This window comes from Melozone crissalis, unplaced genomic scaffold (assembly GCF_028551555.1).
Source record: "Melozone crissalis strain CALT ecotype California unplaced genomic scaffold, PUWL_Pcris_2 ptg000107l_1, whole genome shotgun sequence".
NCBI classification, from domain to species: domain Eukaryota; kingdom Metazoa; phylum Chordata; class Aves; order Passeriformes; family Passerellidae; genus Melozone; species Melozone crissalis.
In genome coordinates, this window is record NW_026535884.1 from 422,688 (window position 1) to 450,518 (window position 27,831).

General features: G+C 51.6%; 1 protein-coding gene across 3 annotated transcripts; it reads right to left on the bottom strand.

The window, feature by feature from the left end:
* Window positions 1-4,972: 4,972 nt before the first annotated feature.
* DDI2 (DNA damage inducible 1 homolog 2) lies at window positions 4,973-27,050 on the bottom strand. Of its 3 annotated transcripts, XM_054291945.1 has the most exons (10): window positions 26,897-27,050; window positions 22,471-22,600; window positions 21,307-21,534; window positions 19,377-19,503; window positions 17,491-17,618; window positions 16,853-16,981; window positions 16,034-16,137; window positions 15,390-15,579; window positions 11,270-11,332; window positions 11,102-11,185 (listed from the first exon to the last, which is right to left on the bottom strand). In XM_054291945.1, the coding sequence occupies exons 1-9, from the start codon at window positions 27,032-27,034 to the stop codon at window positions 11,316-11,318; spliced, it is 1,191 nt and encodes a 396-aa protein (XP_054147920.1). In that variant the 5' UTR covers window positions 27,035-27,050; the 3' UTR covers window positions 11,102-11,185; window positions 11,270-11,315. The 3 variants fall into 3 exon arrangements, with proteins under 3 accessions (XP_054147918.1, XP_054147920.1, XP_054147919.1); XM_054291943.1 differs by lacking the exon at window positions 11,270-11,332 and having other exon boundaries at window positions 4,973-11,185; XM_054291944.1 differs by lacking the exons at window positions 11,102-11,185; window positions 11,270-11,332 and adding an exon at window positions 11,352-13,274.
* Window positions 27,051-27,831: the final 781 nt, after the last annotated feature.

Consider the following 27,831-nt stretch of genomic DNA (forward strand, 5'->3'; position numbering starts at 1 on the left):
CGCCCGCCGCGCCCGCCCGGCGCAGGCCGAGCGCCGTCCCGCCCGCCGGGCCCGCTCCGTCCTGCCGGCTCCGTCCTGCCGGCTGCCCCGGCCGGCCCCGGGCTGGCGGCTCCGCGGCGCTCAGCGCGCCATGGCCGGGCGCGGGGGCGAGCGGGCCCCGCGGGAGCACAGCGGAGCCGAGCCGGGCTGGGGCCGCGCTCCGCCGGGAACTGAGGTCACGGGAGAGGAGGGAGGGACGGAGGGAGGGAGCGAGCGGCTCTGCCCGCCCCGGGCCGGCAACGGGACCGCCCTGGGTAGGCAACGGCACCGCCCCGGGACGGCAACGGCACCGCCCCGCCCGGCATTGAGGGCCCGGCCCAGCCTGGGCGAGCCGAACGGAACTGACCGGAGCCCAACCCGGCCGAATGGAGCCGAGTGGGGCTGAACACAGCCGAGCCCAGCCGGGTCGAACCCAGCCCGCCCCAAATGGCGCCGCGGCGGCGGCGGGAGGACCCTCGTGACCCCGCGGGGGGACCGTGAGGGGACATGGCGGTGGATCCCTCATGAGCCTCCGAGGGGAGATGGCGGTGGATCCCTCATGAGCCTCCGAGGGGAGACAGCTGAAGGGATGTGAGGGGTGTGTAGGATTGTCCCCCAGCCCCATGCCTCATAGTGAGGGGACGCGAGGCGATGTGCCACAGCGGACAGTGAGGGAAGGTGGGACTGGGTCTCTCACAGCCCGGGGCTCAGTGAGGGGACATGAGGGGACATGATGTGGAGGACAGTGAGGGCATAGAGGGAGGTGGCACTGGCTCATTCACAGCCCTGGGATTAGTGAGGGGATGTGAGGGGAGATGGCACTGGGGACACTGAGGGACATGAGGGGAGATGGCCTTGGGTCTGTCATGGCCCTGACCTCAGTGAGAGGAGATGGCATTTGGGAGACTGCCATGACACAGTGAGGGGACACAGGAGAAGGTGGCATTGGTTCTTTCACAGCAAGGAGGGATGTGAGGGGGGTAAGGGGAGTTGGTTCCTTCACAGTCCAGGGGGACAGGAGGGGACAGTGCTGTTGGGTGCCTGCTGAGTGCACACACAGTGGGTTTGGGGACATGAGGTGCCCACCAGCCACCCATCCCTCTGAGCCGGGGCCCAGCCTGCAGCTTTGCTACACTTTGGGGTGCTGGCTTCAAAGGAAATTATCAGTGGTGAGGGAAAAATGGCACCCCATATGGCACCCCACCACCTCAGGCTTCAGCAGTGCTTCCTTCAATTCTGCTCCAGCAACCTCAAATGGGGGACCCAGCTCTTTGCTGGAGTCCCTGTGCTGGTGGCACCATGGATCCAAAACTGGGCCACATTGTTCCAGCCCAACCCTCCATTGGTGGGAACAATTCCTATGAACCTCAAGTACAAGCCCCATTTGCCGTCACAGGACAGAGACAGGAGTTGATGAAAAGGCTTAAGATAAATTACAAATAAAACCTGAGGCTGAGGTGAAGGGTTGTGACTTGGGGCTGGCCTAGTGCCTGCATCACCCGACCATGGTAACTGAAAATGGAACTGAAAGTAAAAGCAATTAAAAACTGTGAAAGCCAGCAGCTTCCAGGAGCACATTCCCTGCCATTCCCACCCCTTCCTTCATAAATAACGTGCTGGCAGGGAAGGAATGGGCTGAGCAAGGGCTTGGATGGAAAAACCACACCAGGCCAAGCCTGTTCTTTCCCTCCAGGAATGGCCCAGCCAGTTTAACAGCTTTGGAAACCATGGGGGAAGGAAGGGAAGGGAAGGGAAGGGAAGGGAAGGGAAGGGAAGGGAAGGGTGCATGCGTTGGAACTGAGCCAAACCAAAACACTTTTCCCAGCTCCCCACCAACCTCTGGAGATGCAGAAACATTGCATTAAAGGGGTTCCCAAGGATCAGAGTTTGTCTTGGCATGTGGGGAGGAAGGTAACTCTCTCCTGCTGAATTGGGGGGTGGGGATTGAGGAAATCCTGAAACACCCAAGCCTGATCCCCAACAAGTCACTGGAAAGACTAAAGTCAGCTGCTTGTAAAGCAGCCCAACAGATCCCACACACCAGTTTATGCTTTCCTGGTGAATTTTAGGATTTAAAGCATAAAGTAGAAGGCAAACGAGCTGTACAGCACCAGCAGGTACGTGCATCCATTTGCATTCCTCCTTGCTCTGGAGGCACCAGGTGCAGCATTTACACTGTGTAATCCCATGGGGGTTGGAGGGAGTCTAAAGTCCCTTCCAACCCAAACCACTCTGGGATTCGATGGTAGAACAGACTTCCTGGTGTCCTGCTGTTTTCCTGAATGTTTTGAATGTCCCCGGTATTTGTTTTACTTTGAGTAAAACGAGTTGGTTATAATCCCTTAAAGCACCCACCACACAATTATGGATTTACATGGAAAATTCCCCACTCCCAGCATTTAGGCAGCTCCCATTCTCCTTGGAAAAGCTTGGGAGGATCCATCCCACTCCCACCACATCCTGGGTTGCTTCCCACCTTCTCCCCAAGTTTTAACTCTTTGCTCAATATTTGCAGCCCATGTTGGCTTGGAGAACATGATCCCCAGGGAGGAGCCATCAGGTGCTTGTCATGGAGGGAGAGAGAGGAAGCACAGAGTGGGTCACTGAGGGGAATCACCCCCTGCAGCCAGGTGTGTTATGTGCAGGATACTCCCAAGATACTACCCCGTGTGATATGTGCAGGATACTCCCGAGATAGCACTCCATGCAGTGCAGTCATAGGGCACCTCAGTAATGCTGCCAGTGATCTGGGGGGAAATTAAAGAGGCACAAGAAACACTTCAGGAATTGCAGGATGGATTCCAGGAAGAAAGAAAAAATTAGTATTAGGAAAACCATGGAAGAAACTGCTGGGTTATAAGGGCAAGTCAACAGTAAGCCCTGTGAGCACACCTCCATTTCCACAAGTGGTTTGGTTTTAAACTCCTTCCCATTTCCATTTGTTAACAGAGAGACTGGGAACCAGACATTCCTTTGGTAGTGGCTGTTGGGAGGGATTTCAGTCACTAGCCACTCACATCCTTGTGTTTGACTCAGTGCTTTACTGGCAAGCACACAGCACCTTGTAATTAGCACAAGTGGTTGCTGCAGGTAATTATGTCACAGTCTAGTGGTCACTTCCGGGGGTCCCAACACCCCCAGTTACCTCCAGGGCATGAGGCACAGCAGATAATCAGTGTAAGGTCACAGTGAATCAAAAGCCAGGTGGGCCAGCAGGATTTCCCAAATCCCATTCTGGTGACAGACTGGCCCCAAAATGTTCCCTTGGCAAAGCCACACCAGACACGGGCCAGGCAGGGGCTGATGGAGGCACTGCTGAATTCCTGAGCAATGGCTCAATCATGTTCCTGCTCTGACCATTCCTTGATCTACTGTGAGGCAGGAAATTGCATGAAGGAACACTCACCTCTGCATCCCACTCCTGCTCTTAATGCAGCCACTGCATCCACGTGACTGCTCAAAGAACCTCCAGCTGTTATTGTTAAACTCCAGGAACTTCTGCAGGAAGTTTTTAGGAGACCTCTACTCCTAAAGGCCCACAAAAGATACCCAAGAAAAACATCAACTTGGAGTGCACATTTATAACCAAGGAAAACACCAACTTGGAGTGCACATTTATGGCACGGGGCCTGACCCTCTCTTGGCTCTATAAAGGCTGCAGATTTCAGGGTGCCAATGCCCCTGTTCGTGGAATCCCAGAATGGTTTGGGTGGAGGGACCTTAAAGCTCATCCCAATCCACCCCTGCCATGGCAGGGACATTTTCCACTGTCCCAGGCTGCTCCAAGCCCTGTCCAGCCTGGCCTTGGGCACTGCCAGGGATCCAGGGCAGCCACAGCCCAACCTTGTTAAACTTCAGGACATCAGGCCAGTTCAGACTGGGACAATCCTAAACATGAACACAACTGTGCCATTAATCATAATTTTTACACATTACCAAAATCAAATCATCTTCATCAAGCAGAACAAACAAACTACTGTTCAAAGTAGTTTTGAACCAGAGCATTCAGTCCTTAAATCATCTCCCAGCAGAAGAAATCACAGCAACCCTTGGGCCAATGAAGGATGAAGCTGTAGCAGCCCACACATCAAACCTTCCCTTTTCCCACCCTGAGAGCTGCATTCAAAATGTTGTTTGCATGATAATGACCTCACTTAGCTCTAAGTGACACCAGCATCACGTGCAGAGCTCTGAACATGTGAGGAGGAAATCACTGCCCAGTTTGTCATGGTCACTGAATCACAACCCCTTGTGTTTGTGTCCCTCACCTGGCACCAGCACCCACAGCTCTGGTTTATAGGGATTTAAAATGGCCAAAACCTCAGTGCTGTTACAAGGAAAAGTGGAATTTTTTCTAGATCTGGAAAAGGGACTGTTACTCCATGAGAGGACGTTAGGGTTAGTCACTGTGCCCCAAGTTTCAGAGGAGGAATATCCTCTACACCTCCCTACCAAAACCTGTTCTACTATGTGACACTAGGAGAATGGGACTGCAAAAAAGCTATTTCTAACTAAAACTCTAATGAGCTTTCCAGGGCTTTAAATGCCAATTTTTTTAATGTCCCAAGAAATTAGCTTCCAGCACCAGAAAAATAAATCTCCATCTGCTAACTGGGCTGGAAGTGAGGTATTCAGGTAGGAGACAAGGAGGGTCCCATTCACTTTCCCAGCAGACTGTGCCATGGCCAAGTTTTATGTTTACTCTGATGCTTTTCTAAGTCCTTCATGAAGGACCCAACAGCCCATCCCCAAAGGAAGGGAATACAGGAATTTCTCAAGTCTGTTCTCAGGCCTTCCCAATCTTAATAATTTTACCCACAGATTTCTACTCATTCTGTTCAAAATGGCAGCATTTATGTTACAGAAAATCCACTGGCTTTGGGAAAAAAGGCAGTGAAGGATTTGAGTGCAGAGCTGCCAACCTCAGAAATACAGACAGACCAACCCAGCAGCATTATGATAAAGTGTTTATTAATTTTCTTTTAAATATCAAATTTTTTTTACACATAATTTGTTGATAAACAGTCCCCCAATATTAAAAAAAAAAATCAAAAAAGAATCAAGTGTGTATTACTTTGGGCAGAACCACATCCCATTGATGACACACCCACTCCTCTCTTCAGCCGCCTGCGAGGCTGCAGCGTGTTCAGCCCACGAGAGTCAATGACACAAAACACAACCAGCTTTAGGATTCCTGAGTATTGATTCCCTCAAGTTCCCTAAGTGAGTCTGTAAAACTCTGAAGCATCAGTCAAAGTGTGACCCAACCCGCTGCGCTCTGGGTCACGGACTAAGCCTCGTCTGCACAGTGCAGGAAGAAATCTCGAGCGCTCAGAGGGGAATGATGGACATGGAACTGACCTCGTTTCCCAAGCTGACTTCTGAGAGAGGCAGGCAGAAACACCTCTGGATTTCTCCTCTTTGAATTTCTGTCAGAGTTCTGGGGAGCTGTTTGGCAGGAAGTCCAAGTCTGGTGAAGAAACCTCTAGGACCTGCTCCTCCTTTTGTTCATCAATGGCATAGTTTTACAGAAAACTGATCTGAAGTTGAGCATTCAGCAAGTACACTTAAATATTGCTACTTTTGAGGAGAGGAGACAGCAAGAGGGAGACACAGAAGAGGGGAACATGGAGGACATACAAGGTTAACAGTCCTGGAGACCGAGTGTCTACACAGAAAGTTAAACATACACAGCAAGGAGGCAGAGATTGTCACGGTAACAGCGTAGCTCAGCTCTGTCCTGCAGCAGGTAAACATGCCAGGGACAGCTATCAGGAATATTCCCTCCTCTTGTCAGAATTACCCATGCCCAGAAACTTCCAGATGTTGGGATTCCACTAAACATCACCCCTGTGTTCACCTGTGGCCTCGTGTACACAAACACGCAGTCACCAAGAGGCCAAGTGAATTCCTTCGGTATTTTTAAGGAAAAAAGTAAATCTCAGAGAGCAGGAGTGGTTCCAGGGCACACCCAGAAAGAAGCTCTACACACCCACATGGGTCCCCACAGGTGCTGGCAGCTTTAAAAGCAGCTTCAGAGCTCTGCTTTACTCTCTAGAGCTGGACTGCCATGGTGAAACCCCTCTGTTAAGTGATGTGAATTTAGGGCACTGCAGCAGTGGTTAATGAGGAGGGGGAAGAGAAAAGAACAAAGTGCCTGATTTTAGGCTGGAATACCTGGCTCCTTGGAAACCTGAACAGCTGTTGGTGGCACCTCTATGCCCTGCTGTAGCAAATAAGCCACAGCACTCTGCCATCCCTCCTCTCCTACAAACACTCCCACTCTGAGGGCCAGGTCAGCACAGGGAGCAGTGAGGGACTGCTGGAGGCTGAACAGAGGATGTGTGTGTGCATGCAGCAGAGAGGACACACGTTGAAACAAAGACAACTTTCAGACAGCGTTGGCTAAGCACACATTCTGTTACATTTTATTTTAACCTGAAGTACTCACCACTGCCCCAATGTTATACTAGATCTTGCTCCTAAAAAAATTATTCACTAATTTAGCAGCACATAGCCATTCACTCAAAGCAAGGCTTGGAAATGAAGAGATTTAAATCACCAGGCTTGGACCTACTTGATAAAAGAGTTCTAGAAATATTTATCAGTTGGGGGTCAGGGTTTGTTTCTAGCAGTCTGGGGAGAATTACCCATGGAATTCTAGCACTATGGATAAATGCTTCCATACAGCTTTGGCAGAAGGGCAGGATTCAAAACTTATATTTGACAAGGAATAAAAGTGAGCACTGAAGCAGATTGGCTGATGCTCTAAAGCTTTTATAGCATAAATTCTGTATGTGCAGCCTAAGTCAGCGTGGCCGTGAGAGCAGAGCCTGTCACCAGCCTGGTGCAGAGCAGCACCACTTGGGCCAGCTGAGCAAGGGCTCCTGAAACAGAGAGTGATACAAGGGGCCAACACTGAGTGGCCAACACTGAGTAGCCAACACTGAGTAGCCAACATCTGCTGCTCCAAGCAGCTAGCAGTACATCCACACACAGGCAAAGGGTGCAGGTTCAGCTCTCCCCCATCCAAGAGAGCCAACCTGCCCCTGGCTCCTGTGTTCCTTTGCTCCCAGGGCCACCTCACCGAGCCCTGCAGTGTGAATCAGGAGCAGATTCAGCCATCTGAAGCCACTCTGGATCTGGGAGCCTCATTGCTGCTGCTTCTGATGGTGAAGCAGATGCAGACAGGAATGGCTCTGAGAGATCCAATTTCCTAAGGAGACCTGCTGACACTGTACTCCTGTACCAGCCCAAGCTTGCCCTTCACAGAGGGGCTTCTGCTGATGTGAGGTGCTCATTGGAAGGAGAATATTAAACCAAACCTTCAGCAGGGGTAACTCTAACACCTGCCCAGTGAAGATGAGGAAGCTGCAGTCTCGCCCCAGTAACTCATTTTGAGCAGAGCCTCAAGTGAATCACTGGGTGCTGCTCCAGACAGCCAAGCACAGCTTCCCTCATGGGGCAGTGCCTGCTGCTGCCATCACAAGCAGAGGGGTGTAAGCCAAACCTGTCTGGGAGCTCCAGGTCTGGATGGTACCGTCCCAGCTCATGGGGAAGCTCCATTTGACAGCACAATGCCTTAAAGCCCTTTATTACTCCAGAGGATCTCCTGGCTGCCCAAGTGTTTGAGGCAAATCTGACACCAGCACTCAATGACAGCACAGACTCCTGGGAGGTGACAGATGAAACCAAATCGGTGTTTTTAAATGCCACCTGCACAAAAACAGCCCAGCACACACATAGGAGACCTGCTCAAGCAACAGGGAACACAAACAGCAGGACACAGGCCTGAGACAACCACAAGACCACATGGAAGCCATGAACAAAAATGTGTCTGGTGCTGCTGAGCCATTGCTCCAGGTTTAGCTCAACGTGTCAAGTTCAAGACAAACACCAAACACGAAGCCACTTCTGAGATTTGCAAGTGGGACTGAATCAAAGCTCCTACTTAAAATTTTGTTTCAGCCACGCCTTCCTTTCCCTTCCCCAGCCCTGACAGAGTTTTGGGGCTTTGCAGAGCATCACAAAGGAGTCCTTCCCCCTCAAAAAAGCATCTGGAAAGGGCTTCCTACAGCACAGCCTCGGTGAGGCCTCACTGCTCAGGTGACTCACCAGAGGTATCCCAGAAGGCCACGATGGTTGTAACGCAGAGGCCACATCAGTGCATTTGTTCTGTGACCCCTGCTGGGGAGCCCTCGCTCTGGAGGAGGTGTCAGAGTCAGATCAGCACCCCCAGGCATGCACAGCCACGAGGCCACCCAACCCCAGACATCCAGACAAACCACAGCAAAGCAGATTCCTCCTTCTTCCAATCACAGCCCTGCTTGGAGCCACTGAGATGAAGTTCACTCCTCCCCAGGCACAGGGAGATTCAGAGCCATAACACACAGCTGGTTTGTTAAACAAATTCACCATTAAGGTTTAGCCTTAAACTGGTTGAGCTTGTTCTTTTTGCATGAGGAAAAACATGATGTGGGCAAGGCTAGAAAAAAAATGTAAATACTCCTTCCCCCCCCCCCCCCCCCCTTACAGTTAATACCAGCACATCTCCAAATAAGTTAAAATGTATCTTATAAGTTTTGGTAGCACCAAATTCTATCCCTTCCCTTCTTCTATCCCCATGTTGTAAACTGGAACACACTGGCCCAAGAGCATCACAGAATATTCTGAGTTGGAAGGGACACACAAGAATCATTGAGTCCAACTCGAAATCAAAGCATAAAAGGGTTTGGCAAAAATAAGCATCAGTCTTCCCCACGCACACACGAAAACCCACGCTCCCAAAAAACCCCTCACTCCTCTGGCAAAAGCCTTACAGATCCAGGAGCATTTACACACCTTTAGTAGCTGCCAGAATAATCTCAACAGCTGGATGTTGGGTTCCAAGGAGCTGCAACACATCCAGAGGCCACACTGGACCCAGTGTGCACCTCCCCTCCTGTGCACGTGTGGCCAATTCCCATCACAAACTGCTTTGTGCCTGACAGGGCAGTGAGCACAGTGGCTGCTGCTTTTTATTCGTAGCATTGGAGGTTATTCTAAAATTGTACATTTAAATAAAACTAGTAGTTTTAATCCAGTATGCATGATTAAAAGCTATCGTGTCCACACAATGCAAGGACGTTTTCTTTCCTTTCAAAGCCCAAATCTAACGAGTGAAACAGAAGAGATGTGTTACTTTGGCTGCAAATAATTAAAAAAATCTGGCTCAACATTCTGCTCGTCCATTGTGGTGTGTGATTGAGATACTCCTGTAGAAGAAAAGATCCCCCAGTCAGCTCCCTCTTCCACAGTTACGTGGGAACAACGATGCTCTTGGCTAGCAAAATGAGAAGAGCAAGATCTGCATTTCCACCTGCTTGTTCCAGGGCCTGGAGAGCTTCCTGTGGGGTAAAACCAGCACCAAGGATCCGGTCGACATCAGCCACAGGGAAAGCAGGGGGTGAAGAAGCCCCTGCTTCAGTCAGTCTGCTGTAGGCAGCTGGGGGGCTCAGCAGTGGCTCCTCACTCCCACCCAGCAGCCATGGACCTGCAGGAGCAGCACTGCCACTTCTCCCAGCACTGAACAGGCCCTGAGTATCCTCTGGTGCTCCTTCACCCGCAGCAGGTGTGGAGGAACCAGGCGTGCTCTGCTCCAAAGCTGGACTAGGTGCACTCTGAGAACCTCCTGCCAAAACCTCCCTCTGCTCTGGGCTCTGCTGCTGGCCAGGGGTGGCTGCAGAACTCAGCACGCCCACATCGCTCTTACCTGAATCCTCTCCCTCTAAAGCTCCTGCCCCAGGCACAGGCTGCCCAGCACTGACGGGCCCAGTGCTGATGTGCTCTCTGCCACAATCACAGGGCTGGCTCCCCTCTGCTTCTCCACCCTCAGACCTCATCTCAGGGAAGGAACAGCTCTGCTCCTGGCTGGCTGGATCCAAGCCTTTCTGCTCACCTGCAGCAAGTCCCTTCTGCTGCACTGCTGGCTCTGTCTGAACCGTTTCCAGCTGGGAGACTTCTTCCGAGGCAAGGATCTTGCATTCTCCTTTCCGACTGATAACCAAGAGTTTGTGAAGCTCTTTCAAGGCTGATGCTAGAGGGAAACATTGCTCTTCTGAAGGTCTTCCTGCATCCATGTCCAGCTCTGGGGTGCTGGAGGGGGGGGAGCTGTCTGCTGCCAAATTAGCTGACTTGTGATACTCTGCAGGAATTTCACTGGTGCTTTTAGACTGCAGGACATCACTGGTGGGAAGGGGATCACTCAAGGAGGACGGAGACTTGAGCAACTCCACCTCCATGGAGAGGGCCTCTGAGTTCAGGCTGGAAATATGTCTGCTCTCAGTCTGATGCCTTGCTGAGCTCTGTGTTTCAGCTGCAGCCTGCTCCACTGCATCTACTTCCATGGAGGCTTCCATGTGCACATGGCTACAGGAGGCTGACAGTCGGATACTCCCTTTCACACAGGAAAGACCTGCTCTCTCCAGGTCATCTCTCATTTCCATGGGAGGATTTTCTGGCTGTTTGGCTTCAGCCACAGCAGGTTTCTCAAGCCCACCAATACAGCAAGGAGGTTCTGGGTCAGTTGTCTCAGTTTGCTCCTCAAGATGTTCCTTTTCTGGCTCTTTGCACATCTGATGGTCTGTGGGAAGCTCATGTTTTTGCTCCTGCTTTGAAGACAGATAGACATCTTTATCCTGCTTGTGCTTGGCAGCAGTGTCATCCAAACGGACTTTTGTCACTTCCAGAGAATGTTCCTGACCATGATCTTGTTCTTTAGCATTACATTCCTTTAAAATGTCAGCACTAAATGTTTCTTTGAGTGTCTTCTGTGAAAGGCAAGCTGGATTGGAGCAGGTTCCATCTCCGGTGTGCAGAGAGGGGTCATTATTTGCCAAGGAAGAGCTATTGGAATGATGCTGTAATTCCAGAGCAGGTTCTTTTCCTGGGGTTATCTGGTGTTCAGGTGAAGAGTCAGAAGTCTTGACGGCTCTAGGATCAATGGGCTCTGCAAGGCTGGATTTGGATGAGCAAACTGAAGCAGGGGCAGAGACAGAACGATCAAGTAACTGATTTGTGGGATTAGAGATCTTGGAATTTAGTTCTGAAGACTGGACTGGATTTTGAAACCCATCAGAAGCTGGTAATGAGGGCATTTCCAGTGAGGTAGTTTCTTTGTCACTATTCTCTGTGGAAGACAGAAGGAAAGGAGCAGTCAGGACAGAGCAGAAGCACCGTGGCAGCACAAACTGGAATGGGTGGCTCTAAATACCTGGTCTGTGGCCCACTCCAGCTGCAGTAAACACACACTACATGCATCAAGGCTTCCGACGTTCTGTTTGGATTAGGAAACAAACACACCAAACTCGTGTTAGCATTCAGAGCACACACCATGCATGGTTACAGTCCTGCACAGCTCCCTCCTGACTGTTCAGCATAATGGCACGGAGGCTGCAGGAGCTCCTGCCTCCCACAAAGGCTCTGCCTGGCAAATTTGGCACACCAAAGCAAGAATAACTCTGCCAGAGCACAATTTAAAGGCTGTTCTGTACTGGCTATGGCACAGAGCAGTCAGTGGGTGATACCAGACACTTGGTAAACTCTACACAATATAACAATGTGTCTCATGCTGAACTTGTTTGTTCTGCCTTTGGCTGGAGATACTCAGGAGACACATTTCAGAGATATGGGAACTGAGATGGCAACACAGTTCTTGGGTTGTGCTCCCATCAGTGCCATCAGACCCCAGAGAAGGTGTCCAAACACCAGCTGGCTGCTAAAGGGAAGTGTAAGATTGCAGGGGGAAAGAAATCCCCCAAAAGAACTGCTGCCCAAAGCTGAGAAGAGCAAAGCAAAGGAGAAACACCCCAAAATCAAGCCCAGCTTACTGTTTCCTTGTCCTCACAGAGAGCAGATGAATTGTAGATCTCTATCAGAAGCACTGAACACTGGCTGTGGTTATCAGGGGAGATTAGGTGACCTTATCTTGCTGACAGTCTGATCTCGCTGATGTATCAGCGCTCCAGCACTCGTTCAATCACTCACACGACCTTTGCAGGAGGGCCTGTCCTGGCCCCACAGATCACACACCCAGGCTCTGTGCTCTGTGATTTGCTGCCCTTCCCCTTCCCAAACTCAGTGGTCCTAAACACACACCACTGGTTTGCCTGGAGTCTCTCTTTACAGGAGTACTGAGGCACAGCTTGTCATGCCTACACCTCCAGCCACAATCCCTTTAAATTCCACAACACAACAGAAACCTGCCTGTCCTCAGCCTCTTGTTCTCTGCTCCTTTTATTCTCTGTTAACTAAAACCAGTGCAGCACCTGCTGTGACACCACCCCACTGCTCATCTTTCCTAAGGGTGGCAAAGAGCTTTGTGACAGAGGATATGCATGAAAACCAGAGGGATCCTTTCTGTTTCTGTGTGGAATGATGACATTCATGTCTCTGCTCCAAACCAACCCTTCAGGGAGGAAGCAGAACTGTCTTTTGACCTGCTGGATCACTAATTAGGGTATGATCAGACACACCAGGGATTTGCACTGAGGTAGCAGCAGGAGCTGGTTTTCCATTAAGTGTCATCCTTCTCCTGGGGTAGATGTAATAGTCCCAGCCCCACCAGGGATATTGATCCAGCTAAAACCAGGAACAAACTCTTCCCCACAAAGTGCACCATCAGGGATAAAGTCCTCTCTGTACCCAGAACAGGCTGAGCTGTTTGTGGTGGCACTGACTTGGACTGAGGCTGCCTGGATGAAAGGTGTGTGGGGGATGAGCTGCCTGGCTACAATTCCTCCTCAGCAAAACAGCTCCAGTTTTGCTGCCAGGTTTGTAAATCCTCCATGATCACTGAGTTCCCCAGTGGTGGGAAATGAGCACAAAAGAGCATCAAGCCCTCAGAGGGAAATAAGGATGTGGAGGCCCTGGATCTCAGTGAACTCCACCAGCACCTCAGCTGCCTTCCATAAATGCTGAACCATCAGCAAAGCAGCTGACAGAAATCATGAGGCTCCCTAAAGTGGACTTCAGGGGATTAAATAAAGCTCAAGGATAATCCAGGTGCATTCAAACAAGCACTTTAATAGCCTCCAGGTGCAGGCAGCCATTGGTGTTGTACCATCTCCTGGAAGGCAGCAAAAATTGCTCCAGTTATAAAAGAACACACGTGTTGTGGGGAGCTGAGCGTCTTTGGAACTGCATCACATTTTCTTTCTGTCCTTCTTCCGTTTTCTCTTTTTTCCTTTCTTGGTTCTCTTGGTACCACCTAGCAGCAACTCAAGTTTTGGAAGAGAGAAAAAAGGAATGTGCTGACATTTTAGGATACAGCCAACAAAAGCCCATGGGCCAGAGGCTAGCACTGTGTCTAGAACTGTCAGGTTGTCACAGTCAATCTGAACAAGAGCCACTTTAGATCAGTGCCTCAGTGTTCTATGGGCACTAAGTGAACACACAGAATGGATTTCCTATTCCCATAAATCTTTTACATTCCTCTAGGGCTCAGCATCAACACAAAGTGTCCAAGTGCTGAACAAAGCCTCATGGTCCTTAGAACCATATGTTGTACATAAGCAGCTTGGATTTAAGTAATTTCAGGCACTTTTCTGTTTAAAAAACTTGTCTAAAATGCCTTTATTGTAAAGACTCATAGTTTGGGCTGAGGTTTGCTTGTTATTTAATTCTCTTTCAACTGAGAACTAAATTTAACCAACCATAATATCTGCAAATCCTCATCCAAAGTGGAAATATATTCTGAAGCTAACCCAGGCTCCAACAGGCTCCAGGTTTTCACAGGAAAGAACTGATATTTACACCTTCCAGGCTGTGGGAACAGACAAAGCCCAAGCTCCTGAGCCTGACCTTTAGCAACATCAAAACCCCATCACAAGGTCAAACCCATGTTTGTGTTTCTCTCTGCTGGCTGCAACTTCAGTTAATAAACATTCAAATTTGGCTAGAAAAGTCACACATTTAAACTATTTCTTACTGATTCATTAAAGCCAGACCTTCCTTCTGAGGTTTTTTATAGTTCTGGAAAACTTATATTCTTAGGATGGAAGAAAATGGGCCAAAGGGAGCAATAAGTGCAGTCCTGTGCTCCCCTTAATGTTATCAACTTTGTTATTTATAACTAACTGCTTACTCTTTGGGTTGTGAAACAGTAACTGGGAGGTGTTAAAGAAAAATTCCAGTGCATTTCAACTAGATATATAAATATATAGATACATATATATATATAGTTAAATATATATAAACTTTAGTATCTAATATAAATATATGGTTAAATCTTTTTCTCTCATTTCAATTTTAAATATGGACATGCTAGAGTCTTAAAATATTAGCAAGCAAAATGTTGAAATCAACTTGATCAGCCTAAATCTGACCCAGCAAAGAGTTCTACATGTGTGTAGGAAGCAGAATTTACTGTGTTCTTTCAGAGGTAAAATGAGCAGTAAAATTCAAAGGTCTCTAGAGAACTCTTGGATATAAAATGTTATCTTCAAAAGTTTTGGAAAAGGCTTAAGGAATTCGCCCTGAGGTATTCACAGCTTCTCTGGAACAGCAGGGAAAAAATAATGAATTTCCCCTTCAGCTAAAAGCTGAACTAAGGGAGGAATTGAACAGAAAATTTGAGTTTCAGACTGGTTTTGGCTCATAGTTCAGCTTTCAGCTATTTGGCTGAAAATAAAACCACTCTGCTCAATTTTGCAGCCACCAAAACTCCATGTGGCCATCTGTGCAGCATTTGGATTCTAGGGACACTGGGAACAGAACTGCAGGAGGGTGAAAGTTCTCTTTGCAGGTCATATTTAAGGCTGAGGATGTGAATTCAGCTTTTGAACTTCTGAGCAACTGCAAGGAGGCAATTCCCCCTCCAAGAGCACGAACACCATTGCAGGGAAAAACGCTGAAATAGTGTGAATTCTAAAAATTGTCATGAACTTTTGTCACTGTTACAGCTGCTCTATTTTTACGTGGTGCAGCCAATAAGAGCAGGGTTTTGGGAGCCTCCCCAAAGCTGTGCTCACACGAGGCTGCAGCAGCAGCACAGCTGAGCCACGGCCCTGCTGGGCACTACAATGTGATCCCAGCCACAGAGAACCATTAACCTCCACAGCTTGAAGGCCAGGAAACCAGAGCAGGTGGGAAGCTACAGGGAGAGCATCAAATAAACAGCTAACAGCCCGGAATGCCTCCATGCAGGTTTTGCAGCCCAGAAAGGAAGAGAGAAGTGCACTCAGAGGCCACAAGCAAGAATAAAACCCCTTCTCTCCACCCTTTACTGGCTGCTGCTGCTCCCAGGAGCCAGAAGGGGAACAGCTCACAGACATCCTGACATGCAGCAGGAAAAAAAGCACAGATTCCTGTTTCAAGCGAGCTCCTGCTGGTACCTGCTTCCTCTACGGATTTCTGTATTGCCTCTGCGAGCTCCTGGTCGGCGATGTCCTCGGGCCGCACGTCGTCGCGCCCCGCGCCGTACGCCAGCCGTGCGCACTCGGGCAGCTCCCCCTCGGGCAGGAAGGAGGTCTGAGAGCCCGTGGTGCCAATCACCAGCACGTTCTTCTTGAGATCAATGGAGCACTGCAAGAGAGCATCCACACATCAGGGTCTGCAGAGAGCCAGGTGGCTCCCAGGGGTGAAGGGAGATGTGAGGTCAGGCAATCCGTCTCCAATGGAACGGCTCGCAGCACGTAAGAGTGGGCCAGGAGTATCAGCTCTAAGCAAAGGGCCCTGTCTGGCTCAATTTGTAATAAATCATTCTGTTGGAAGGCTCTGGGCATCTTTGATCAGAGCAAAAAGCTCCAGGCAGCAGCCAGACACCCTAGAGCTGTCCATGATGGATGTGTTTCCAGGCTGGAAGATAATCCACCATCAACTCTCCCCAGGAAAATCCTATGAATTCACAGGCCGGGTGTGCACAAACTTTAGATGAATTCACAAACTTTAGATGTGCCTGAGAACCTCCTGTCCTTTTGTTGCACTTCTCACTAAACCTGCAAGAGCCAGGTAACTGTTTCAAAAGAGGTTTTGATACCTGATGCCTCTTAAGCATATCCAGTCCTAGGAGCATGTCCATGGGCTGCTCTTCAAGGATTGAGAAGGAGCACGCCAGGAAATCCCCTTCGATCTGCACCTGAGCTGAAACACAAGGCAGAGAAGTTCCCACTACAGCACAACAATCTGATTTCTGCTCTTCCACCTGGGAGGGGAAAGGTCTGGGAGAATCTGAAACCAGCACTCTGATGCACCCTTTTGGTCACAGAAAGTGTGGCCCTGTGCAAGCTCCAGGACTGCCAGGCCTGCCATGGTCCCAGAGGAATTGTTTTAAAAGCTGATGTGCCTGAGAACCTCCAGTCCTGCTTCTCTGACCCTCCAAGCTTGAGGGCTGCAAACAGTTTATTAGAGCATAAGTCTAAGTAGCAGCAACAGCAAACAGAATCGATTTTTTTGTAATAAGGGCAGTGTCCTCCATCCAGAAAAGCTGCACAAGAGCACAGAGGCTTTTCTTTCCAAAGGAACAGCAAACACTGCACTGTGTGAGCTTCCTGAGCAGCTCACCCTGCCCAGCAGTGCCACCTGAAACAGGGAAGGCTGTGGTGTTCCACGTTCACCTCAGGTTTTGCCCCCAGAGAACGTGTCCTGTGTGTGCAGGAGCTGGGACTCCCTCACCCCAAGTGTTAGAGCATTAAATGAGACAGAATTCTGTGCCCAAGACAAACAAACACATTGGAGATGCACTTTGATTTCACTCTGCAGGAGCTCCTAGCAATTACAGCACCAATCCTCAGTGCCAAGAGTGCAGGAAATGCAGTCAAACCCCTGCTAAAGCTGCCCCAAAAATGCCAGTACTTACCTAAGTGCACTCTGCCAATGATTTTCTGTGTCCCAACACCCTTAGCAATGCCAGCCCACCGCCGATCCACCAGCCTCATGATGTTGCACCTTTCAGCACAGGCTTGGCTCATGATGGTCATCTGGGCACCTGCCAGCAACAGAACTCCTGTTAAATCCTGATGGCTCAGCACAAACTTTAATTTTCTCCTGGAAGAGCTGAAGATCTGGCACTCAGTGGCTGGGAAACCAACCCACCTGCCCCAGGGCATAAAGGCTTCCTGTGAACCAACTGTGCTGACCTGGCTGCCCACACACAGGTCAGCACTGACCATTACTGTAGGGATGGAACAACCCCAGGAACTTCTCCTTGCAGGATGTGGATGGGAACTACCATGTTAAAGGTGTGTGAAATCTCCCTGCCTGTAAATTGAGATAAGACACACACACACGGCAGAGACCTTCCAGGCATGGAAGTCCCAGGAGCCCTAATGCAGGGTGTTCCCACACTGCTTCTCCCAGCAATCTGCTCTGGCTGTGCTCAGGGTTCAGTAAAGTGCTCCAAAATCTTGTCATGCATTGCTTTATTGTAGGATATTTTGGGGAAACTACTGGAATGTTTACTGTTGCCCTCAGTGATGGAGAGTGTGGAGAAAGCACCTGAGTCCACAAAGGCTTTCACGGGGTGTCCATTGACTTTGCAGTTGATGTAGAGCATCACCACCTGCCCAAAGCTCTCAGGTGCCTCTTCCATCGCTATCGTCATGTTCTCTTCAATGTTTTGTTGCCTGAATTTTGTGGGGAACAGAGAGAAAGACCAAAATTTCAGTCACCCAGACCTTGTAACATCCCTGTGATTCACAGACAGACCTGGAAATCCCACCTGCTGCTGCTCACCTTACAAACACACATTTAAACCACAGCAAAGGCTTCTTCCTTAGTGAAACACAGACCTGGGAGCTGAAGATTGCCAGGAATGATCTCAGCTGAGCCCAGAGACAGTGAGTCACTCCCCAGCAGCCACTGCCCCTTCCAACCCCTGCCTAACTCACACCTGACAGCCTTGAGTTGCCAACAGGAACCCCATGTCCATGTTAACCTGGAGAACTCAGAGAAAAAACCTGTGGATTCATTAGTCATGCTGAGGGTACACGGAGGTGTTGCCAATAGCTACATCACTGGAATCCCACACAGCAGCTGAACATTCAAATCCTCAGGTTTCCCTGGTATCTTTCCTTTTCCAGGCATAGGAAAGGAGGGAGGTGAGCAAAATAGCAGAAAGAACACCACCACAAGCACCAGCCCTTGGTGTAAATTCAAGCCAACAGAAAAAATGCTCTTCAAGAAATCCCTCACAGCCCCAGGATAATCTTGCAAGTGATGGGCATCTGTAGCGACTGCATCTAAAACTGCTTTGTCTCCCCAAAAAAGGGGAAAAGGCTTCAATTCTGATACCATTTCATTTTTTCACTGAGTGGGGTGTGAAATCTGGGGATGGCTCAGCCCCAAGAGCTGCAGAACCTTGGGCACATCCCCTTTATCTGTCCCTCATCTAAGGAAGAAGGGAAGCATCCCTGTACCTCTGAGCAATGTTTCACTACCTACAAATATCTATTTTCTGCATTTCTGGGTGTTTATCTGGCACCAACACCTTGTCAGTTGCAATGTGAGAGCACTCCTACCACCAGTGAATTCTGGTTCTGCCCAACAATGGGTCTGTAGCAGACAGACACTTTGTTATCAGGGGAAAACCACCAGCCATGAACCAACTCCAGGATTCAGCACTCAGCTGAAGAAATCAAGCCTCAGCCCAACACAATTACATCTGGAAGGCAGCAAGAGGGAGCGAGTGATGAGCAGGATGCATTTCTGCAGAGCCTCTCATCAGTGAATTAGCCAGACATGGAACAATTAGCAGGATGCAAAAGCAAATCTTGAGGGCAGCTGGGAGGAACAATGCCCTGTTGCTGTGCAGAGCTCAGCTGGGAGACAGCACCAGCCCAGATCTTGGGCTCAAAACATGCCCCAGGCCTCAAGAGGGGATGTGCTTTCCACAAGTGCTCCAGTGAAGCAGCTCAGGCAGCTCCAAGACATCACACACACAAACACAGCACAGATAACAGTGCTGTCACCTCACATCACACAGTCCCAGAATGGTTTGGGCTGGGAGAAACCTTAAAGCCCACCCAGTGCCATCCCCTGCCATGGGCAGGGACACCTTCCACTATCCCAGGTTGCTCCAAGCCCTGTCCAAATCTGAACACTTCCAGGGATGGGGCAGCCACAGCTTCCCTGGGCAGCCTCTGCCAGGGCCTTTCCACCCTCACAGGGAACAACAATGTGTGATCTCAGCAGGACACATCTCAAGGATGGGATGCACCTCCATGTTCCCAAATCCCACCCTTCCCACGTGCAAAGGTGGCCCAGAGCATTGCCCTGCAAACAAACTCCTTGGTACAAGGAATGTGCTTAGATTCTGCCTTCTCAGAGCAGTTTTTCCTCCCCAGAGAGGACCCCAATGCCTACAGTCCACTTTGGTTTGTTACCTTATGTCTTCTTCTATCTTGGCCTGTGCCTCGAGATCAAAGGGGTCGGCGGAATAGAGCCGGATCCTCTCCTGCTCGCGCCGGGCCCGGTCCTGCTGTTGCTCCAGCAACACCCTGGTGAATTTCTCTGCGGGAACAGGGAGATAAAGAAATGCTTTTGACTGGAAATTACTCTTGCAAATCAAATTCTGGCACAGCAAACGCTTCTTTTGATGCCAGCTGAGGAATAGACTCAGCAGCACACAGGAAAAAGCTCCCTCTGAGGGCAGCGGGGAAAGACCTCAGAGGATCAGTGGCAAACTTGGGAACCTGCCGAGATGAAAAGCAACTGGACAGAGCTCCCTCTCCTCATGTTCCTACCCAAACACTGCACAATCAAGCTCAATTTCCTGGCACATACACTTTTATAGAGAAAAAAATTTTAAAAACTACACAAAGGCTAATGACAAAACTCCTTTCAAACCCAAGGAACATGGCAAAACCAGAGATTATAATCCCTAAAGCTGAATGCCTACCACTGGAACCAGGAGGTGTTAGCCAGGTCTAAATGCACATTTTAAGATCAGTTTTTAGACTGCCACTTTCCAGATGGCCTCTGGCCATGTTTTACCATTTGAATGGGGTCATGTACATCCCCAAAAGGCCTTGGCAGCCCTGGCAGCAGCTCTGGCTCAAAGGCTATTATGTGCTCAGGGTATATTTGACTGTTGGATTTTTGAAATCAGGCTTCTGTACAGCACTGCCTTCATCCAGCACAGCCACAGGGCACGGATCTCTGCAGATATTTGGGAATCCAAGCTGGAGCTGAGCTGGAGCTGTGCCCAAATGCTGCCAGCAGCAGCAGTGCAGCACAGCAAGGGAAAACCAGCCCAAACCACTTCCTCCTGACAGCCCAATGCGGCAATTTGGGACTGAAAATGCACAACTGGGTCAAAGTTTGATGTCCACAGACCAGGCAGAGCAGCAGAGGAGCCAGTTCTGGGTGTCTTGGGCTTTAACTCTGGTTTCCTGTGCCAAGAGTAGCACCCCTGCTTAAGGTGATGGGAAAAGCTCCCAGCAAGATGCACAAAAAAGCCTGAGAGTGCAAAGAAAGCTTCAGCTCTGATATGAACTAAAGGCAGAGTTAAAAACAGAACAGGCTGACAACATGGAAGTTCCTCTCTGGTTTCCTCTAACAGAGAGAAATCACCCAGATTTAACCCTGAGAGTGGACAAAATCTCCTGCTAGAAGCTCCTTCTCTTCATTTATTTCTCCACACTCAACAGGATTTATTTCCCAACTAAACATCCTGCAGAGGTTCAGGAGCTCATCTACTGCAGCCCAAAACTCCTCTCTTTTCACACCTAAAGGACACCAGGGTTCAAATCTTTCACCACAGGGAGAACAAGGGACCAACATCAGCTACAGAAGAAGCAAAGGACAAGGTTTCAACTGTGCCCAAAATACACAGACACTTCCAAGATTAACAGAAACGTACACATTTATGACTATTTCTATTGAGAAAGTTCCTACACCGTTTCCTTGCTCTTTTCCCTCTCCCTTTCTGCAATTCACTTCCACAGCACAAGGTCACTATGGACAGAGCTGGGTTTGGGGTGTGCTGCTCTCTGCTGAGTCCCAGCTGGGATGCAGCAAACACACCACCTTTATTGGAAAATGTGCAGTAAGGAGTATCTTAGTGTAAAAATCAGGAGCTGAGTCACTTCTGTTCACAGACAACCAAATTGTCTGTGCCTCTGATATTTCTGAGTAGGAGATATTAAAGAGGATATTAAAAATGCCAAGCAGGAGAAATACACGCAGAAATGAAGGACCTCTGCCTTGAGTGCTCCCACCTGGCAGCTTTTATCTGCACCTTTTATCAAGGAATGCAGCTCGGGGGCTGCCCCTGATGGAAGGTGACCCCGCCCAGCCCCAAGCCCGGCTCACCGAGGTCCCCGCTGAGCAAGGCCTCGGCCAAGGGTGGGTTGCGCTCCTTGAGCAGGGACAGCTCGTGGGGGTTGGCCAGCAGCATCTCCCGCAGCAGGGCCGGGTTGTCCAGGCCCTGAGGAAACGAGGGCGCGTCCGGGGGCGAGGGGCGCGGCCGCTGCGCCGGGGGCGGAGGCTGCGAGGATGTCCCGGGAACGGCGATGCTGCTGAAATCGATCCTGGGCAGACCTGAAAGGAAGGGCACAATGTTGGTGCTTCGTGGTTGCAGTTCTGCTGGGAAAAGCACAGGAAGGAAGAGCTGCCCTCAATGCTGCACCAGAGCAGATTCCCTGAGCAGCAGCCACGTCCCCGGGTTACTGGGTTAGCAACGCTGGCTCATTTATGTAACTGGTCTCGTCTGTCTGCCCCATTTCTATTCCCCTGAAATGCACTTGCTGACTGGTTATTCCCTGCTTCACAAACGTGAATTCCTCATGGAGGGACTACAGGGCTAAACCCAGTGGCTCTGAGGCACTTCAGAGGCTCTTGGGTTAAAGAAAAGCAGGGGGAAAAAAAAGTAGTAACACTCCTGCAGACCTGCATTGCAGGTACCCATCCTCCAGCTGAGGCAGGATGAGGACCTCAGCAATGCTCCCACGCCCTTCCCAGCCTGTGGCACCTTTCCTAGGGATATTTTATGTCTGGGATTTGCTGGGAGCATCTGTGGAAGGCAGGACAGAGGCACAGGGCTCCACTCAGGCATTCCCAGAGGAGCTTTTGGCATGCACACATGATTAAACCACGGGGTTTGGCAAGATGTGGCTTCTCAGGGAATCTGCCACAGGACAGGCTCAGGACACACATCCATAGAGTCTGGGTCTGAGCCATCAAATCCAGCAGAAAGGGATCCAGCGGCTGTAGGAAACTCACACACCTTTAACAAGCCTGATCTGAACCAGTCACCTCCTCACTGCCTCCACACCTCCTCAGAGGAACAGCAAAATGGTGTTGCCTTCCTCAGAATAAAACACTGCATCAGAAGCCCTCTGGGTCATTTACAATCCTGCCTCACCCCAGCCACGCTCCCCCCTCAGCACTCTGTGCTAAAGGACACTGCCAGAGCTGTGCTGGGCAGTGCTGATGAACCCCAGAGGCCCAGGCAGAGCTGGCACGGAGCTGTCTCACCTGGGAAGCGCATGGAGGGCCGCGGCTCCACCGTCTCCTTGTGGCGCAGGATCACCACGTCGCCGTCCTTCAAGCCATAGGAGGCCAAGGAGCGGTTGTTGTCGGTCAGCGGCCGCTCGGCATAAACGATCTGTGCCAGGAGAGCACCAGGCAGGGAAGAAGTTAAAACACAAACATGATGTTATTTTGTTACAGGAGAAGAAAAAAACCATTCCAATAAATCCTGCAGATCCATGTCAAGCTTCACAAGGGAAGGTGTGATGTCCTCACAGGCCTGGCCTCTGGCACGTTCCTGCCTGGACAACACGGGCTTGGGCTTGCCAAAATCCAGCTGTGGCACCGTGGAGAAGGGCTGGTCTCCACTATCAGAGGCCAAGATCATTAGAGGGAAGCAAGTCTTGACCAGGACTGCCTGTTCACATTCCCAAACTCCATGATTACACCAGCCACAGGCACTTTCTGCACCCACTGACCCTGGACAACTGCAGACATGCCAGCAGCACCAAGCCAGGTAGATCCAGCCCAACATCCATCGTTCTGCCTCTTGCCACAACACAGCTCCCCAGAATAACCAGTTTTACAGGGACCTTATTCATTAGCTCTGTGCTTTCCAGCTCACCCCAGTGATGCAACTCTCCAGACCCAGAGCACTCAAAGCTCTGCTCCCCACACTGCCACCAGTCCATGCAGGGAATCAACTCCTTGTGACTAAAAAAAAAAATCACATCCATTTCTACTTGGATAACCTGCTTTAACAAGGGCTCCATAGACTAAACATAAAATCACTAAGACAAAGGTGAATAATCCCCAAGGAACATTTCCATGAACATCAGACCTGTAATACCTACAGAAACCCTAAGCTGTGGGAAAGCCCAAAATGTAACGTAAGCCTGGAAGAGAAGTTCCCAGAAATGGCATCTGGCAACAGGAAGGTTTCTGTGCTGTCACTGGAGCACAGTGAGACCAGGAAGATCAGCCCAGCACCTCCTGTCCTGGCAGCAGCCCAGAGCATGGAGAACTTGGCCCAAACCCCTCAGGCACACGATCAAATTTCACAAATACCACCTTGTTTAGCCAAACTCTTTGGGGCTGGAAAAGGCCAGTTCAGCAACCACACGCTTGCCACAGGTTGGGGCTGGCTGAGCCACGTGGGAGCAGCTTTGGCAGTGCTGGCAGGGATGGGCTGCAGCTCTGCCTGATGCTATCACAGGGAGCAGATCCAAAAACCCAGTCACTACCTGTCTTCAGGTCTGGCTGTCACTCCAGCAACTCCAACATCTTACACACTCTCCCTGCAGCACTCAGCAGTGGAGACCCATCAGCAGCAGCAGTGCAAGGCAGGAGGAACACAAATGACCAGAACCTCATGGGGCAGCAATCAGAGATTCGGGGGAAACACACACGATGGAAGCAGGCACGAGCTTCCTGCCTGCTCCCCTCCAGCAGAGCGTGCAGCCTCAGCGCTGCCTCACAGCCCAGGTCCCTCTCAGCGATTTGAAAGTGAGTGGCCTCCACCCCACAGCCCAGAGGCACCCCCGAGGTCAGCTGGTGCTGGCAGGCCCGGCACAGCCTCTCACGTTACCGGCCCGAGGCGGCAGCACAGCCAGCGTGTCATAAATCCCAGCTGCACACCCAAATCTGAAATGGCACATTTTCTGCACACGCACTCTGCAAGAGACCAGTTAATCAGTTTAAGTGAGGCTTTACCTCTGTCATCTTGCTGGGATTGGATTTATGAGCGTTCAGCCTTCCATCCCAGACAATAAATTAAGCGCCTGGCACTCGCCACGTCCATTAGCAGCACAGATTAATCCACTCCTGACCCATTCTGCCCCAGTCTTAAAACAAACTGATTGGATTTTGCTGCCTTTTGATTGTCTGGTTGGTGGCACCAGACACGGGTTCTTCTGGAGGTGACTCAGACAGGGATGCAGGCACCAATGGATTCGTTGTGCACAATGCCAGGGGGTAGAACCTTCCTGTGGAGCAGGGAACCCCAGGCTGGAGTGCTGGACGCCACCTGCAGCCATCCATCAAGGCAACTCCAGGGCCCATCAAATATTCCTGAGCATGGCACAGATGGAGGGCACGCAGAGAAGATAAATGAGGAGAAGAAATGAAGAGTGTGGCTCTGCTGAGAGCCTCCTGTCCCCTCTCCCACAAAGCCACGGCCTTGGTGTGTGGAGGAGACTGGAAAGTCAGATTATTTCCACTCGCCTCGCCCAGCTCCTCTTATCACCACAGCCACCAGCAGCTACCTCTGTTATCTCAGACCTGTGCCCACAGCGTCCCTTGGACACCTCACAGCTCCCTGCCCCACCCCAAACTGCAGCACCCGGAATTCACTGCCCAAACCAGCAGAGAACAAGGCTGGGATTAACCCTCCTCCACAAACTGAGTGCTTTACTCCACCCTGCATGACCCTTACAATGAAATTCATCCTCTCTTGTGCCAACACAGCGCCTTCAATGCAACATTTACCTTGGCTGAGGAAAAAGGGGAGAAAACAGCCAAGTTTGGTAAATGTAAAACCGCCTATTTGTGATTTAACAATGCAAAATCCTTCCACACAAGGAGCTGCTTCTCTGATAACTTGTATCTTTTTAAGTTTCTCATAGAATCACTGAGGCTGGAGAAGCCCTCTAAGATCATGGAGGTGCAATCCCCACTTTGTCCCCAGAACTGAGTGCCATGTCCAGGCCTTCCTTGGACACCTCCAGGGACGGGCATTTCAAACTCCCTGGGCAGCCCCTGCCAAGGCCTGACCACCCTCCTCACATGAAGAAATTCGTCCTGATGTCCAACGTGTTCTCCCCACTGAAGGTCCTCAAAGCACCTCACCAACACCAGGCAGGAGGAGAGGAGAGAGGAGTGACAAATACCAGCCTGGCAAGCACGGCACGACGCGGCTCGGGATGATGCACGGCTGGCAGATGGATGAGCAGAAGGAAGCAGAGGTGGCTACAAAAGCGCAGCGCTGCTCCCCTCGCCTGGGGCTGGCAGCACCCAAACCCCACACGGGGCAGCTGGGCTGGAAAAACTCAAACAAGGGAACTCCTGGCCAAAAATACACAGAGAAGTGACCCCTCGTTACCCTAAACCAGACCCGGGGCTGCAGGTCACCATGACACAAGGGACAAAGGTGACAGCGAGGAGTTTATGCTCCAGTTCATGCCTGGGGATGTCAAAGCCACAGCAGAGTCCCCCATGCAGGGGTTGTCCCCAGACCTGGGAGCTCACTGGTGGCTGTGATAGCCACAGGAGGGTTGCTGGGAACCTTTGTGTGAGGTGGGTTCTCCCTTTACACCTGCCCAAAATCAAGAGTTTTTTTTCCTAAAGAGAATCCACCTTTCCTGGGTTTCCTGCCCCTGCTCTGAGACTGTTTCCCTGTCACCACCAAGCTCCCATTCCAGAAAACAAGGCTCTCCCAAGGCAGAGGCAAAGCCAAACGTCAAAAACCTGCTGGGCGAGGGACAGCACAGCCCCAGGGCTGCCCCTGCACCAGCTCTTCCAGCGCTGACTAATCTTGGCTTGGCTGGAAAAACACTTTGTTAATTTAGACTGGGAAAAGGCTCGGGAAGCAAAAGCCACCACCGCCAAACTCCACAAACTCTGCCAGGCACGGCCGGCGCCGAGAGAAGGAGCCGACACCGCCCTGCCCAGGACAAGCGGGGAGGAAGGGCCAAACACGCGGGACTGAACCCAAAACATGAGCAAAGCCCAGACAGATGGCCCAGAGCCGCCCCCACACGCTGCCTCCCCCGAGTTCTGGCACACGTGCGAGCCCTGGATCCGGGCTGCAGGGGGAATTTGCTGAGAAAGCCACACGGACGTGCCTGCTCGGTCCCCACACCTGTGTGGAAAAAAGGGAGGAAAAGACTCAATGTGCCCTTTCCGCCCCAGACCGGGCAGGGGTTCGATGGGATAAATAAACCCTTTCCCGAACATTTCAGCCCCGTTTCCCGGGGTTTGAGGACACCACGGGCCCCTACTTCCCCCGCGGGCTCACTCCTGTTCCCCTCGCTCCAATTCCTGCCCCGTTGAATCCTCAAATTCCTCCGAAACCTCAACATAAACCAAACCAAAACAAACCCACATTATCTTCTCTCCTTCAGCTGCGCGGCGGGCGCGGACCGAGCCTTTCGCGGAGGGGCCCCGTGGGGCCCGGGGGCTCGGAGCCCTCTCCCGAGCGGATTTTGAGGGAAAAGTGAGGTTTGTTTGTCCCCAAACCCCAAAGGTCCGCGAGGGGAGGGACCCACCGCCCCAAACAACCCCAAACTCCGGATGGCCGGGGCGGATCCCGGATGGACCCGGCCGCTCCCAGCCCGGGATACCCCGACCCTGAGGGAGAAGGGGCACGGCCGCTCCCAGCCCGGGGGCACCGGCCGGGCCCTCCCCGGCGCTCGGGGCGGGGGCAGGCCCTGACCTGGCTCTCGGCCGCCGGGATGCCGGACTCCAGCTCGCAAAGGGCGCGGAAGTTCTGCAGCTCAAAGTCGGCGTCCACCTGCAGGTTGAAGGTGATCTCGGAGCGGTCGCGGCGCAGGCAGAACACGGTGAGCAGCATGGCCGCCCCCGCCCGGACCCGCACCCGCCGCCGCCGCCGCCGCCGTCAAGCGCCGCCGTCGCAAAGCGCCCGCCCCGCCGGTCAGGCGCCCACGTCAATCAGGACCGCCCGACCAATCAGAGAGCGCTGAGCTGGAGGCCCCGCCCCCTCTCCGCGCCGGCCACGGGGCGGGGCCGGAGGGGCCCGGGTGTCACCGCCGGTCCCCGTTTGCCCTCTGGGCTCCCCGCGTCCCCAGGGCGCCGCCGGTCCCCGTGTCCCCAGGGCTCCTCTGGGCTCCCCGTGTGCCCTCTGGGCTCCCCGCGTCCCCAGGGCGCCGCTGGTCTCCGTGTGCCCTCTGGGCTCCCCGTGTCCCCAGGCCTCCTCTGGGCTCCCCGTGTCCCCGTGTCTCCTCAGGGCTTCCCATGTCCCCAGGGCGAAGGTAAAACTTGCCACCGGTCCCCGTGTCCCCAGGGCTCCTCTGGGCTTCCCATGTCCCCAGGGCGCCCCCGGGCTCCCCATGTTCCCGGGGCTCCTCTGAGCTCCCTATGCCCCGGGCGTCACAGCTCACCGGCGATCCCTGTGTCACCGCCGTCACCGATGTCCCCAGATGTCCTCCAGCCTTTCCAGTCTCCACAAGGCCCCCTGTGCTCCTGGCGGTCCCTGCTGTCCCTAGGTGACCCCCGGTATGTGCTTCGCTCTGGGTGTCCCTGTGCCCCACCCTGGGTGTCCCTGTTGTCCCAAAGATCCCCATGGGTCCCTGTGCCCCACCCACTGCCCCCCAAGGCCCCTTCCCCTTCATCCTTTCATTCACTGGTTCC